Source organism: Mustela erminea, chromosome 9, assembly GCF_009829155.1.
Source record: "Mustela erminea isolate mMusErm1 chromosome 9, mMusErm1.Pri, whole genome shotgun sequence".
In the NCBI taxonomy this organism is placed as follows: Eukaryota; Metazoa; Chordata; class Mammalia; order Carnivora; family Mustelidae; genus Mustela; species Mustela erminea.
This window is the reverse complement of record NC_045622.1, coordinates 96,218,763-96,234,554: the sequence shown is the minus strand read 5'-3', so window position 1 is coordinate 96,234,554 and position 15,792 is coordinate 96,218,763. Positions and strand designations below refer to the sequence as shown.

The following is a 15,792-nucleotide window of genomic DNA, read 5'->3' as shown; positions in this document are numbered from 1 at the left end:
ATACAGGCCAGCAGCGCCTGTCAACAACCGTGACGTTAATAGTCATCTGTGACACAGGCAGACTCAAGCTTTAAGCTTTTCTTGGCCTTCTTGTTTTTGTTAACTAAAATTACCATAAGAAGGAATCATTTACAGTGTTTATATAGTACTGTGTTAATTTAAGCCTTACCTCACAAGGGGCAGTGTCATTATTCTAAGTTGAGAGTCCCAAATTTGGCTCATTAGATAACCAGAGCTTTCTCCGCCCATGACACATCGCCTGGGCTGAGGTCCTCTGCGCCACATACCACGTTTCCTCTCCTCGTCCCCAATCAACCCTCTGTTCAGCAAGGTCTCTTTCAAGGACACACTTCGTTTGGCTGCCCCACTCCCTCCCCTTCCAGCTCTCCAGACCGATGTGGAGTTGTGGATGATAGGCGGTGAGGGTGTCCCTTCCATGGGCCCCTCCATGGGCCACCAGGCCAGTAGTCACAGCCCTAGCAGCAGCAGGGGTTAGGAAAGGTCCTCTGGCCAAAAGCAGGGGCTTAAGGTAGGGAGAAGGACTGAGCCGGCTAGGTGGATTCAGGCCACTAGCTGGTAGGAAGGACCAGTACTGAGGAAAGGCCTGAGCTCTGATGACCTGCACTTAAGAACCCCTTACTCCAAAGAGAAGAGACAGTGTCCTCTATCTCCAGCTAGTCCCAGACATGTTCCAGGAATCAAGGCTCAGAAAACTGGAGTGTCAAATGACTAATGGGCTCTTCCTTTGATTACGTGACACGGGAAGGCTTTAAAAGAATGGACATTTGGGAAGCCAGGAATGAAAGTAATTATTTTTCCTGATGGATGGCAAAAAAGATGTTCCCAAGTAATACCCGCCCCCCCTGCTCCACTGTGGGAATGAAAAAAAACTACCAAAAATTTCTATTATCCAAAAGTCCATTTAGGATGCGGTGGGGCAATCAACGTCATTATCTCTGGGGCCTTGCGGTCAAAGGAGGGCAGAGAAGGTCAGGACAGCCTCATCTTCCCACGGGAGAACTCCAAGCGCAAGGGAAAGAGGATCTCAGCCTGTGCCAGGTCATTTTGGGAGCTAAATGCTCTCTGGCAAATCACTTAACCCTCTGAGAGCCTCTTACTTTTGAAGAGGCAGTAACAGTGGTGATTGGTGCAGGGCAGGATTCTGAGAACTTTCCTATTCTACCTCATCAATGTCATCATAATATGAAATTTATAGAATGTATCACTTCTGTAATCAGAAAAGAAAAAGATCTAAAAAAATTTTTTTAATGAAGAAAAACAGTTGTTTCTAAAGAATCTCCAAGTGGTACTAATACAGCAGAGGGAAATAAAAAACCCAACATCCTAACTACTACCACAGATCCACTGTGGCCCCAAACTTGAGGGTTACAGCAGACCCCCTGCTTTGGTCCTCGGGATACACTGAGGACTGACTCCAAGGGAATACATTTGGGGGTAAGAGGAGAGGAACACACACACGCATGCACGTACCGCGCACATCCCCTTCACTAGATGACGGTGATAAGAAGTAGGTCCTGGCTGTTGGCTGTTAAGAGCAAGCTTGGGGCAGCTTCCTGACATGCCAGCAATGTAAGCCAGCAATGTAAGATTCTTATCAAGAACTTTAAGAATTCCACATTTGGGGCCAAAGTGCCAAGCCTGAGGCAATGCTGAGAGCGACTCTTTACTGACACCAGAGAGGCACACATGTCAGGGAGGATGGGCCCCTGGCCACTGCGAACTCACCTGCTGGAAGGTGTGGCAGCACAGTGGGCCCCGTCAGACAGGGTGTAGGTCGCCAGTCTCTCCTGGTCAGCCTGGGCACCGTGGGCAGGCTGGTTAGGAGCCAGGGGTACCCCACCTTCCTTCCCAGGAACCATGAGCTTTGGGGGAAATGGAAGAATATGGTGAGGAACGGCAGCGTCAGGCAGGACGGGAAGCTTGGCCGAGTGCGATGGTAGCTGCCTCTGTGCTTTTCTACCGCCAGTGCTGCCACCAAATGTGTGGGAAACCTTGGATCTATGTCTTCTCTGGGACTCAGCTAATGGGAGACAGGACACGCGTGGTTAAGAACTACAAAGGGATAGGAAAGAGGGAGAAAACCCTTGGAAGCTCTTCTTTCCTTTCTGAACTATATGAGGCTCTTCCTTCTGGAGTCACCTGGGCCCTCTGAAGTTACTTAGCATCGCACTGGGCCGGATGAGGCCCTTCTCCCGCCACATGGCAGGGGAAGCAGCACAGGAACCCCCAGGGTCCTCCCCATCTTTAAAGATACCTGATGAGGGTGTGTGGCATTTAAGCCAGCAGCAAACGCTACTGGGTAAGCCAGGTCAGCTGATCCAACGCCCAGGGCAGCAGGCTGATAGGAAAGGCGAGAGCTTGAGAGCTAAGCGAGAGAAAAACAAAGACGGGCAGAAGAAAGGAGGAGGGAAAAATAGGCAATCCTAGAGCATGACTAATGATCAAGATTGTGGAGAGGTAAGGAACGGATCCCAGCCCGCACCCTCACAGCTGGGCTTGGGGGGCCGGACAGAAGGGTTAAAGACAGACCAGGCCATTAAGCTAAGGCTAAGAAAGCAGAGACTCATTTGCAATGGGACTGAAATTCCCAGCTCTGCAGTCTTCTAAAGGCCTCAAATGAGTTCCCTGCTCCCCCTTTCCCCAGGGGCTCAGCTAACTATTGAGGTTTCCAGCCCAAAGGACTGGGGAAGCACAGGCCTGGGCAGAACCTGCAGCCGAAGTCATTGGTTTCTCTCAGGTCATTCTATTTTCTCCTTTGTCCTTGAGGTCCCTTTGAAACAGAAGGCCTCTTCCCTAATCACACCCTCCATCACCCCTGGGTATGGGATGGTTCCTATTTATATTGACAAAGAAAGAATACCACTCTTGGATTGTTTATTTGGAAATAAGATATAAATAACTCCATGTATTTTTTACATCAATGGTAGGAGGAGGGGCAAATGAAACATCCTATTTTGGGCAGCTGTGCTATAGCTGCATCCTGTTAAAAATCAATTACCAAACCTCAAATAACCCCCAGAACACTTGGGGACATTTAAACAGCTATCCCCTGTACCTTATGCATACTTTTTAAATAAAAAGATGCCACCTGATTATAGTCCCTTCTCCCCAGTATGGACTCACTTGATGGGAAAAGGCCAGTCCTGCCATGGGGACCCTCAGAGTGTCCGTCACCACAGGAGTAGGGGTCTGAAAATGTGCCTTTGTGACAGTAAACACACACTGTGCACAGATACACACAGAGACAGGAGAAACAAGAGAAGAAAACAGAAAAGGGACTTGAGAAAGAAGTGAAAACAACTCTGGAAGGGGAGACAGCCACAGGGGCCGGACTGCACTCAGGAAGTCGGGGGTGAGGCAGGGAGAGAGCAACATGGCTGCCTCCCTAGAAGGACAACTTAGAAGCGTCTGAAGAAGGTACGTTTATCCCAGGGGGCTCCACTGCATGCTAGATGACCCGGTGAGCAGGTGGAAAACAAAGGTGAGTCAAGCTGGTGGCAACAGGGAAACCCAAACCAAGCATTAGTGTGTTCTTAGTCAAAAGAGGCGGAAGGGTGTTAGAGAATGGCCTCCAGCAGCGAGGGCTTGAGAGCAGGTGCAAGGCGTGCTGAGGATGAAGACCCAAGGGTACAATGCTAGACTGGAGACCCTTTCCTGGGGACCCAGAATCTGTAAGGACACGTTCAAACAACAGACATTTGCTGACTGAAACTTTATAAATGCTTGGGTCCATGGTACCTGGGTGGCTCAGTCAGTTAAGTACCTGACTTTGGCTCAGGCCAAGATCTCAGGGTCCTAGGATTGAGCCCCACCTTGGGCTCTGTGCCAAGTGGGGACCTCTGCCCCGCCCCTTCTCATGCTCTCTTAAAAAAATAAAATCTTAAAAAAAAAGCTCAGGTCCCCAGCTGCACACCTGACTACACCATCAGAGGCAGGATGAATTGGTGAGTACAGGTGTAGGCACTGTGTGTGTGTGTATATGTGTGTGTATGCACACACGCTTGCCTGTGCACATGCATGAGAGTGTGTGTGTGTTTTATAGCCCCACATGGTGAAGAAGAACATGATGCAGTAAAAGCCGGGGCACTTTAAAAACTCTTAGATTTCGGGGCTCCTGGGTGGCTCAGTGAGTTAAGCCTCTGCCTTCGGCTCAGGTCACGATCTCAGGGTCCTGGGATTGAGACCCGCATTGGGCTTTCTGCTCAGCAGGGAGCCTGCTTCCCCCTCTCTCTCTGCCTGCTGCTCTGCCTACTTGTGAACTCTCTCTGTCAAATAAATAAATAAAATCTTTAAAAAAAAAAAAAACAACTCTTAGATTTCAAAGCTAATTAAGATTATTTTGGGTCGGGGGCGCCTGGGTGGCTCAGTGGGTTAAAGCCTCTGCCTTCGGCTCGGGTCATGATCCTGGGGTCCTGGGATCAAGCCCTGCATCGGGCTCTCTACTCAGCAGGGAGCCTGCTTCCCTTCCTCTCTCTCTGCCTGCCTCTCTGCCTACTTGTGATCTCTGTCAAATAAATAAATAAAATCTTAAAAAAAAAAAAAAGATTATTTTGGGTCTTGCTGTTCTATCTTTAAGTCTTACCAATTACCTAGTTAATGCTTAGAACTGGAGGTCGGACCTGAAATCACAGCAGCAGGTTCAGGGTCACAACTATTTCCTGACTCGACTCTGTGCCCACATGACACAATGGTCGGTATTTGGTTGGGAAAACAAATACCACATTAACATGCATTTTACTGGACTCTAGCAAAAAGCTCAAATAGAAATTGTTGAACAGTTATGCAATTCCCTAGGCTAAATCGAGGAAGAAACTAGTTCAGTAGTTACAGGAATGATGAGACCTGCTGGCAAATCATTTTCTCTTTCTGCTCTGCCACTAAGGTTGAAAATGAATACTTTGGGACAACTGGGTGGCTCAGTCGGTTAAGCGGCTGTCTTTGGCTCAGGTCATGATCCCAGGGTACTCAGACTGGGTCCTCCACTGGGCTCCTTGATCAGCGGGGAGCCTGCTTCTCCCTCTGCCTCTGCCTGCCACTCTGCCTGCTTGTGATCTTTTGCTCTCTGACAAATAAATAAATAAAATCTTGAAGAAAAAAAAAAAAGAAAATGAGTACTTCTGCAACAAACTGTACCAGCCCCAACCGGAGGTACTTAGAGGGTAACGAGAAGGCTCACCCATGGGATGTTCAGTGTTGATAAGATCTTGGCACCATCTACTTGCAAACTGTGACAAGACACAGCAGGCGACTGATACCATGAGAAAGATAGGCTCCCCTTACACAGGTCAACCGACTTTGTGCAAACGGGAGATGCAGTAACTACTTAACTTCCCCTTACTTTGGGGGTCAGGTAAAATTTCCACTGTACTCAAGAAAGAGACAAACTGATTTGTTAAGCCCCAGCCTCACCATCCTCGTATCTTCCAAGTCACGACCTCATTTACTGTTCATGCATTTATCATTTCTAAAACAAAACTCTGGGGGGGGCACCTAGGTGGCTCAGTGGGTTGAGCCTTGGCCTTCAGCTTGGGTCCTGATCTCAGGGTCTTGGGATCGAGCCCCACATTGGGCTCTCTGCTCAGCAGAGAGCCTGCTCCTCCCTCTCCCTCTGCCTGTCTCTCTGCCTCCTTATGATCTGTCAAATAAATAAATAAAATATTAAAAAAACCCAAAAAACCAAAATGGTGGCACCTGAGTGGCTCAGTTGGTATGCGTCTGCCTTTGGCTTGGGATATGATCCCAGGGTCCTGGGATCGAGTCCTGCATCAGGCTCCCTGCTAAGCAGAGAGTCTGCTTCTCTCTCCCTCTAAGCACTGCCCTCCTCATGCTCTCACTCTCTCTCTAATGAAAAAATTAAAAAATAAAACAACATTTTGACTATCTAAAAAATAATCTACTTGCACTAATGTGCTCTGGTGGACCTCCCCCTCTTTTTGGGTCAGTACTGTTCTATGTCAGCAGGAGTGCCAGAAGCTGCCTCCTCCCAAAGCAATGGTGACATTCATGCCTATATACCTTCACTGGGGGAGAGGAGTTAACAGGTCCCACCCCGCAACCACCCAAACTGTCTAGGCAACTTTTAGCAAGAATCTTCTTAACTCTAAATTGGGACAACAGAAATAACAGAGACCCATGGATTTTGTCATTTCCTTCACACACATTAAGTTTTTTTTTTTTTCGGCTAACTTTTGTGCTTAACTTCTGTTTTTGAAACAGATGAGAACCATAATTTTAATCCAGTATCTCCCAACAACTCAGAATGAGTAAATTTAAATAATTTTCTTTCTTTTTTTTTTTTTTAAGATTTTATTTATTCATTTGACAGAGAGAAATCACAAGTAGGCAGAGAGGCAGGCAGAGAGAGAAGAAGGGAAGCAGGCCCCCTGCTGAGCAGAGAGCCCGATGTGGGACTCGATCCCAGGACCCTGGAATCATGACCTGAGCCGAAGGCAGCGGCTTAACCCACTGAGCCACCCAGGCGTCCCTAAATAATTTTCTTAATTAAAAAACACAGAAAATAAAAATTCATGGGTAGTGAATTAATTTGTTGGACTCCCAAAGTAAGATGGTTAAAGGGGATAATCTGGGACCAGTTGAGAGGAACACAGAACTGAGTTAGGTCTGAAGAAACTGTCTAATGTGCAAATCAGAGAGAAAGGGAGTGGCAGAGAGGATGCGCAGGCAGAGCAGGGAGCTGTAGGCCATAAGGTGGGAGACGAATGACTCGGGCTGGAAGGGAAGAAACGTGCCCTGAAATTCAGTCATCTGGCAACAAACGACTCCTCTGCTAAAGCAGACTTGGTACCACGTACGTTATACAACAATGCCCCCAGGTGGGTCTGCTTGGGAAGCTGAGAACCTTGTTTGGAGCCTGTGTTCCGCTGAAACTGAGTTTGACATTGGAGATGGACTCAAGTGGAAAAGTTAACGGTTTAAAATGTTCAGATTAAGAATGCAGATAGCCAGAAATCTGTGTCAACTATGAACAGAGACCGCACTGCTGGTTTCTTACTGGCATTCTATGCCAAATAATTACTGGTTCTTTTTGTGCTCCTTCCATTATGAGGAAACATATTAACCACTTCCAAAGTGAAGCAGCTACCAAATCAACAAGAGTAGGATAGAGTACCCCTCTGGAATCACAATGCATTTGGAATTCTAGGACTCCTCTTCTAGGGACTTTTACCATGTCTCCAGGAACATGAAAGTTACATGTAATCTTATGGGTTAAGAATGGTTAGAGACTAGAGGGGCACCTGGGTGGCTCAGTCAGTTAAACATGATTCTTGGTTTGGCTCAGGTCATCATCTCAGGGTTGTGAAATGGAGCCCCGTGTTGGGCTGCATGCTCAAAACAGAGGCTGCTTCAGATTCTCTCTCCTTCTCCCTCCCCCCTTGGCCTCTGCTTGTGCGCACATGCATGCGCTCTGGTGGGCGCTCTCTCTCTCTCAAATAAATAAATAAATAAATAAATCAAAAAAAAAAAAAAAAAGGCATGGTTATAGACTAGAAACATTGCAATATTACCTGCTAGATAAGAAGGCTCTACCTCACCCCTCAAAACAACCCCCTGAAAACAATGACTACCACTACCACCGCCAAAAGAGACTATCTAAATTCTGACACATTTCAAGTCCATACGTGTACTAAGTAACTAGAGCCGCCCCAGAACTGTTTCCCTGTACCTGAGACGGAGGAGAGGTGGAGAAAGAGGTTGTACACACTTCTTGAGAATCTTCTACAGAAGGATATGTTACTCCAGTGTCCTCACCAGCAGTTCTAGGATGGCGGGAAAATAAATCATGAATTTTATGGTCACAGCAGTCGGTTTCAGAAAGGATACAAAGGGAGCTTAGATAAAGACGAAAGCTGGGACAAGAGGTGTTTCAGGCAGAGCTCATTATGGCAAAAGAGGCATGTTGAGTCCTTGATAATGTCAGACATATCCAGAGAAAAACATCTAGAGGCTGACCAAGGCTTTTATTTTTAACCTAAACATTTTACCTGATATGTCATTTGATAATATTTTCTTAAGCCTGACCAGTGTTGGGACCAAAGAACTATAAGCAATTAGAGATGCAGTGAAACAAAGTCTAGACTCCAAAGACGAACCTATCCAACTTCAAAAGTCCTTCACGTAAAGGCAGTATCTTTCCTAATAAACATCTGTTCTGACCTCTACAGAACTCTGTTTTCTGGGATCTAGGCCTGAAGACATTGGATTCTAATCTATAACTAAACTGTGCCAATGGTGACCATAAAACCATTTAATTTGTGAAGGACATTCTGTTAATTACTGCCACTCTTGTAGTCTCTAAGTAGAATCAAATCTAAAGTCAAATTACTACCGTCAAGATCCAAAATGCCCAAGAATTTTCTGAGACAGTCTATACATTCCAAAGCTTGGTGTACCTTATAGGCAGGGAGCAGGCAGCAACAGGGAGGGAAGCTAACCACACCATTGCTCTCCATGTGGGGTCCCCAGCACTGCCCCCTGCCCACTGGCGAGTGCTTATGGAGGTGCTCTGTGTGCAAGGTGGATGCTTTTCCCTAGCTGCAGTCTGGGAAAGCCCCTACACATTCCTCACCTGTAATTGCAGGGGTGCATGGGTGAGGAGCTGGGATAGGGACGGTCCACAAAGTGATCAATGATAATCCCCATGATAGGTGGGGTCCTCTCAAATTGCCTGTAATGCAATAAGCAGATTGCAGTATTTGTTAGAATGTCTTGTCAGCCCCCCTGAAATCTTCAGAGGACCCCTCGCCTTAAATCTACTGGAAGGAACCTCTAGTCTTAACTACTGCATCCCTAAATATAAACCACAACTCTACACTGATGGCTCCGAGACACTCAGATTCTCCCATCTGGAAACGGGGCTCTTTCTCGAGTCTATTTTCCAGAAGGGCAGATTTCAGCAATGGCAAAGCTGAACTGTGGGCTTAGCCACGGAGTGTGAGGGGACAGACAAACTTTAATATCCTGAATATCTTTGGAAGAGTTCTTTTGGATTCCAAGGCTCTCTCCTCACCTGGTAGACATAAATGCCAAGTTAATTCTGTAAGCACATGAAAGAGTGATCGTGCCCACAGGGGTGCCTACTGTCCCAACACGAACTGTCTGGAAACCTAGGAGAAGAAATACATAATTAGCTTTTCCCCAGAGAACATGGACACTGTCCCCAGTCTGGCCTTCCCTGAATCATTTAGCCTATCATACAATCTCTGGCATTATCTACTCTGCCATGAGTGTAGCGGCCTTAATTTCCTTTATGTTTATATGTGTGTTTGTGTATATACATAATTTTTTAAATTTATAAGAAAACAGCATTTTCTTTCCAGATAAACCTACCTTCAAAGAGGCAAAACAACTGTCCTTTTTAGGACTTTAGTCCTAAAGTTTGAGCAAGTCCTAATCAACACGGCCCCAAGGTGTCACATGCTCTGTGAGACAGAAAGGAGGCCCCGGGGCTTTATCACACGAACCCCTCGGTTTATGTAGATGCGGAAGTGACTGCACTTCAACTCATGCTGCCACCTAAAACTAAGTATAGAAAAGAACCAGGGCCTGGGAGGCATTATTTCCAACAAAGCTTTGCTGGTTTTCTTGGTTTCGTTTCCAATTTTTCAAAATTGCTTATGCTCATCAGAAACATTAAACATGCTCATTATAGAAAATTAGGAAAACAGACAATGGTATCAAGAGTAAGAAAGAATACTGAGTTCCTAGAACTCTGGGCAAAATTATTCAGTCATTCCCTGGCAGCTCTTTGGACCACCTTCCTGTCTTTTCCTTACTTACATCACACATATTAAAATCACAAGCTACACATTAACAGTCAGTACCCAAGGCCATCTCTGAAGTCAGGAGGGCTCTTAACACTGCCAATGCTTTTTGATACATACCTTCTCCTAAGCCATTCAGCTGAACTTCACCAAAATATATCCTTAGGAAAGAGAAAAAAAAAAAAAAAAAAAAAGAAAAAGAAATCAATGATCCTTTTTTTGTTCCCCAAGATTTTTTTTTCTTGTCTGAAAGACACAGGGAGTGAACACAAGTGGGGGAGTGGGAGAGGGAGAAGCAGGCTTCCCGCTGAACAGGGAGCCTGATTCGGGGCTTGATCCCAGGACCCTGTGATCATGACCTGAGCTCAAAGCAGATGCTTAATGACTGAGCCACCCAGGAGCCTCAAAATAAATGATTCTTTATTCTAAGGGCCTACAGACAAAACAATTTAACAAACCCTTCATTTCTTATCTGCATGAATACCTCTCTTAATGAAGCAATAATGTTACCACTTCAATGAAGCTGTAGGCATAGGGATACATATGGAAAGAATTGCTGTTGTTGTTTTTTATGACTTTATTTATTTGACAGAGAGAGATCACAAGTAGGCAGGGAGTCAGGCAGAGAGAGTGGGGGGGAAGCAGGCTCCCCGCTGAGCAGAGAGCCTGATGTGGGGCTCAATCCCAGGGCCCTGAGACCATGACTTGAGCCGAAGCCAGAGGCTTAACCCACTGAGCCATTCAGGTGCCCCTGGAAAGAACTGGTTAAGAAGTAAGGAAAATAATAATAAAATGGAGTCTGCATTAGTTTCTTCTTCCTGTTCCTGCAATGTATTTTTAAAGTATACCTCCTGGGGAACAAAGAATATAGAAATAAGACTGGCAAACAGATCTCAAACCACTATTAGAAAATACTATTTTTTTTTAAGATTTTATTTATTTATTTGACAGAGATCACAAGTAGGCAGAGAGGCAGGCAGAGAGAGAAAGGGGGAAGCAGGCTCCCTGCTGAGCAGAGAGCCTGATGTGGGGCTTGATTCCAGGAAACTGAGATCATGACCTGAGCCGAAGACAGAGGTTTAACCACTGAGCCACCCAGGCGCTCCAAAATACTATATATTTTTTTGAGGTATGGTCAACATACAAAGTTATATTAGTTTCAAATGTATAAGATTCAATATCTGTTTATATTACAAATTGATCATCACAGTTATGTCCAGTTAACAGCCATCACCATACATACAGAATGTTTTTTTCTTGGGATTAGAACCTTTTTTTTTTTTAAAGATTTTATTTATTTATTTCAGAGAGAGAGAGAGAGCAAGAGAGATCACAAGTAGGCAGAGAGGCAGGCAGAGGCAGAGGGGGAAGCGGGCTCCCCAGCAAGCAGAGATCCTTATGTAAGGCTTGATCCCAGGACCCTGAGATCATGACCTGAGCCGAAGGCAGAGGCTTTAACCCACTGAGCCACTCAGGCGCCCTGGGATTATAACATTTAAGATCTCCTTTCTTAAGGAGAACACTCTTACACTGTTGGTGGGAATGCAAACTGGTGCAGCCACTCTGGAGAACACTATGGAGGTTCCTCCAAAGTTAAAAATAGCTGTATAACCAACCAATTGCATTACTAGATATTTTTTCCAAAGGATACAAAAATACTGATTCGAAGGGGCACACGCACCCTAATGTTTTGGGCAGCATTACCAACAATACCAAATTATGGAAAGAGCCCCCATGTCCATCAGCTGATAAATGGATAAAGAAAACGTGATATATATTTATTTCCATTATACACTCCATATATATATTCCATATATATACAAAAGAATATTACTCAGCCATCACAAACAATGAAATCTTGCCATTTGCAATGATGTGACTGGAACTAGAGTGTAATATGCGAAGTGTTCAGAAGTCAGTCAAAGAAAGACAAATACCATATGATTTCACTCATATATGGAATTTAAGAAACAATACAGATGAAAATAGGGGAAGGGAACGAAAAATAAAACAGGATAAAAACAGAGAGGCAAACCATAAGAGACTATTAACTAAAGAGAATACACCGAGGGTTGATGGAAGGGAAGTGAGTGGGGGGAATGCGTTAACTGGGTAATGGGCATTAAGGAAGGCACGTGATGACCCCTGGGTGTTGTATGGCAACTTTCAAATATGCAATAGAAGGTACCATATTTTGAGAGTGGTCTTCAATTAGGACAGCTCTCCATGCTTGTCACAAGTCATTCCAAAGTAAACTGGTTAAGAAATTCAAAAATCTTTTCCAATATAGAAGAATTACACAAGACTATTTATTCTGAAAATACAAAAATATAAGCACAGTAGGACCTTTCCCTGAATTTCCCTGGGAAGGGCAGTCTATATTAGCTATAAGTCTGATCTATAAAACATGACAAACTACACTATAAAACACTGTTATACTTTCCTGGTAATATGGTTAAAAATTAAACATGTACATGGCTTTGTTCAACTAAAAACTAAGCTCCAACAATATACAAAGCCCTATGGTTAGGTGTTAGGTGTGAGATAGAATAAGCTAGGGAGGAGATTCAGGGTAAATCTGAAACCCAGGTTTCACAAATTGTAATCTGGTATGAGAGAAAAGAAATGTGTTTAATTTCTGAAATACATGCACAAAAGAGACAGACGCCATAAAGCAGGGGTCAGCAAATTTTTGTGAAAAGGGTCAGATATTTAAGGCTTGCAGGCCATGCAGTCTGAGACAGACTACTCAGCTTTGCTATTGTCTTGCAAAAGTAGTCGTTGATGACACATAAATCAAGGGGGAGGCTGTGTTCTAAAATTACTTCATTTAGGAGTACCTGGCTGGCTCAGTCAGAAGAGTGTGAGACTCTTGACCTTGGGGTCATGAGATGGAGCCCCATGTTGAACGTAGAGATTACTAAAAAAAAATAAACTTAAAAAAATAAAATAAAGTAACTTTATTTATAAAAATAAGCAGATGGTCTGCTGGCCATAGTTTGCTGACTCCTGCTATAAAATAACATAGGAATGATGTCAATAAAAAGCTGCCAAAAGACATTCTGTTGCAACCTTTGGTGGCTCAGCCGGTTGAGCATTCAACTCTTGATTTCGGCTCAGGTTTCTAGAAATGAGCCCCGTGTCGGGCTCCCTAGTCACTGGGGTAGACTGCTTGTCTCTCTCTCATTCTCCCTCTGCCCTTTCCCCTGCTCATGATCTATCAAATAAATAAATAAAATCCTTTTTTAAAAAAAGCTCAGTACTCATTTGAATATTGGTAATTGGTACAGTGCTTATCTAACCACCTTCTTGGCTAGATCCTTTATGACATTCAGGTGCTAAGCAAAAGTTTTCTTCACAGATAGTGGGCAGACAACATTTTAATTCAGTCTTAATGAACAACAAACACAGAATGAATTTTTATAACGATGTAATTATACAGTGACATGATTACATTTACTAAGTCGGGGAGAAATGATAATATAGCTTTAAAAAAAAACAAACCAGAAAGTTATTCTTTAATGGTATAAGGCTGTGCTGTTACCCTGTTAACGATTGTATAGGGGTGCCTGGGTGGTTCAGTCAGTTAAGCGTCTGCCTTCGGCTCAGGACATGATCTTGGGATCCTGGGATTGAGACCCCCCTGTCAGATTCCCTGCTCATCAGGTAGCCTGCTTTTCCCTCTCCCTTTGCCTCTCCCCTTGACTTGTGCATATGTGTTCTCTCTCTCTCTCTTGCTGACAAAGAAATTAAAAAATCTTTAAAAAAAAACAAAACACAATAATATAAAAAAAGGGGAGGAGAGCCAAATCTATCTCTGAGATCACACACTTCTCTATGGTTTAAACCATATTATTTATATCCAAAAGCACTCCTAAATAATAAACAGTGAGCAATTAATCCTGCCTTACTCCAGAGATACAGAATAAAGCTTTAAACATTGGTAATGAAAGGATCAAAAGTCCTAGTTAATTAAGTTGATGACTAGTAGTGTAGTATGGTTACTTACAGAAGAATCAAAATGAAGGGGGCTTGGTATAGGTAAGTGAGAAGAGTTAGAAGTGGTCTTTCGTTATATACATATATCTTTAAAGATTTTATTTATTTGTCAAGAGATAGAGAGAGCACACCCATAAGCAGGGGGAACGGCAGACAGAGGAAGAAGCAGGCTCCCCGGCGAGCAAGGAGTCGATGTGGGGCCCAAGCTGAGGGCCCTGGGATCATGACTCAAGCTGAAGGCAGATGCTTGCTTAACTGATTAAGCCCCGCCCAAGCATCCCTCTTTTGCTATATTTGAATAAAGGTCTAGTAATTTTCAAATGGAATACTCAACTTGAAGCCTGAAGACTACAGAGAAGACAACAAAAATATTTTAAAGATTTGGAAAAATAGGCGCGCCTGGGTGGCTCAGTGGGTTAAGCTTCTGCCTTCAGCTTGGGTCGTGATCTCAGGGTGCAGGGATCGAGTCCCAAGTCAGGCTCTCCGCTCAGCAGGGAGCCTGCTTCCCCTCACCCCTGCCTCTGCCTGCCTCTCTGCCTTCTTGTGATCTCTATCTGTTAAATAAATAAATAAAATCTTAGGCGGGGGGGGGGGGGGGGGGGGGGGGGGGGGAAGATTCGGAAAAATAAACAAAAATGGGTAGGGTTGCTAGATTACTGCTAAGAAAATTTAAGAATGACTTGATAACTACTCTCGGTAGTAGACTGTTTAGCTTAACTAGTTAAGGCTCTAATTCTTAGTCTTTTCCATCCTGTTATACTAATTTCTCCTCACAATTAGCTCTATACCTATAAGCCAAAGGCTAAAACCAGTAGCTCATCACAACATGAAAAAAGTCTTGGGTGATCTGGGAACTCCTGGCTTTCGCCGTGCCGCTCTCACACTTTCCTACTTACCTTCTATACCGCCGCTAGCGCCCCTCTCACAAACTGCGCACGGCTCATATTCCGTCCCCAACTTCCATGCCTTGCCATCTGTCGCACTCCCCTCTTGGAATGATCATTCTCCCTCACTTCTACCAGCTGAAATCCTCTCTGCCTCAAGGTCTAGCTTGAATCCCACTTCCTCCAGGAAGTCTGTCTGGTTTTCCCACCCAGAACAAACTTTCCCTCCCTGTGTTCTCCTAGTACTTTTCTACTGATACTGCTATGTAGTCTTCCAATCCTGCTTTTTATTATAATTATGCATGTGCCAAACTGTATCCCCCAATAGATAGGCCCCTACGGGGTAGGGCCTCTATACAGTTCTTCCTTGGGCCTAGCACAATGCTCACATTAAAAAGGCACTCGATAAATACATGTTGAGGTGAACCACTCCAAGGAAAATACTCAAAGAATCACTGAGAAGTTCTTTATATCCACAGACAACTATTAACAACAAATTGAATTTGAAAGTCTGTTAGACAGGTTTTAATTTAACTCTGAAATAGAGAAGGCTGTGGTATTTTCCCAGGATAACCTGGTTTTGAAAGTCTTAAGCTCCTTTTTCAGCTTTGAGATGTGTATTACTACAACCTCAAAATCCATTCCATAGGAATCAGTGACTGTACACAGAACAAAAGGACAAAGAACCTGGTAGCTTTGCAAAGTTGAGGTTCACAAAGGAGGAAGGACAGACAATCATAGTAAAGCTACAGCATCTACTATCCTACCAACCATCTGTCCAAAATTAATCACAGAATACTCCTATACCAGTCGATGCGCCAAGTGGCAAGGCTAATGAGTGAATCAGGAAGGTGACACTATGTTGTTTACCTGTACAATATGACATATTCGTGCCCCTGTTTTCTGGAGAGTCTGTAAGCTGGTGTCACCCTAGTTATGGCAAGGAGGGACTTCAGCAGCAGCGACAGTCTGTTGTACACCGTGTAGGAAACTTTAATCTCTTTATCACACCTGAGGAGCACACAGACACAATCAGCATTCGCCTACTCAACTCACATAAAACCAAGAACAGAAATGTAACGGATATAGAGGTGTTATGTTCTGTC

General features: G+C 44.3%; 1 protein-coding gene across 6 annotated transcripts in view; it reads right to left on the bottom strand.

The window, feature by feature from the left end:
* The window catches only part of ATG13 (autophagy related 13), a 57,426-nt gene that overhangs the window by 6,605 nt on the left and 35,029 nt on the right, over window positions 1–15,792 (bottom strand). For 3 of the 6 annotated variants that reach the window (XM_032356870.1, XM_032356871.1, XM_032356872.1), the window contains 8 exons: window positions 15,557–15,697; window positions 9,924–9,964; window positions 9,050–9,146; window positions 8,609–8,707; window positions 7,706–7,799; window positions 3,145–3,243; window positions 2,276–2,386; window positions 1,747–1,883 (listed from right to left, as the gene is read on the bottom strand). In XM_032356870.1, the coding sequence (XP_032212761.1) occupies window positions 1,747–1,883; window positions 2,276–2,386; window positions 3,145–3,243; window positions 7,706–7,799; window positions 8,609–8,707; window positions 9,050–9,146; window positions 9,924–9,964; window positions 15,557–15,697 (819 nt within the window). The remainder of the gene's footprint in view (window positions 1–1,746; window positions 1,884–2,275; window positions 2,387–3,144; window positions 3,244–7,705; window positions 7,800–8,608; window positions 8,708–9,049; window positions 9,147–9,923; window positions 9,965–15,556; window positions 15,698–15,792) is intronic. The other 3 variants (XM_032356874.1, XM_032356873.1, XM_032356875.1) reach the window with 3 other exon arrangements.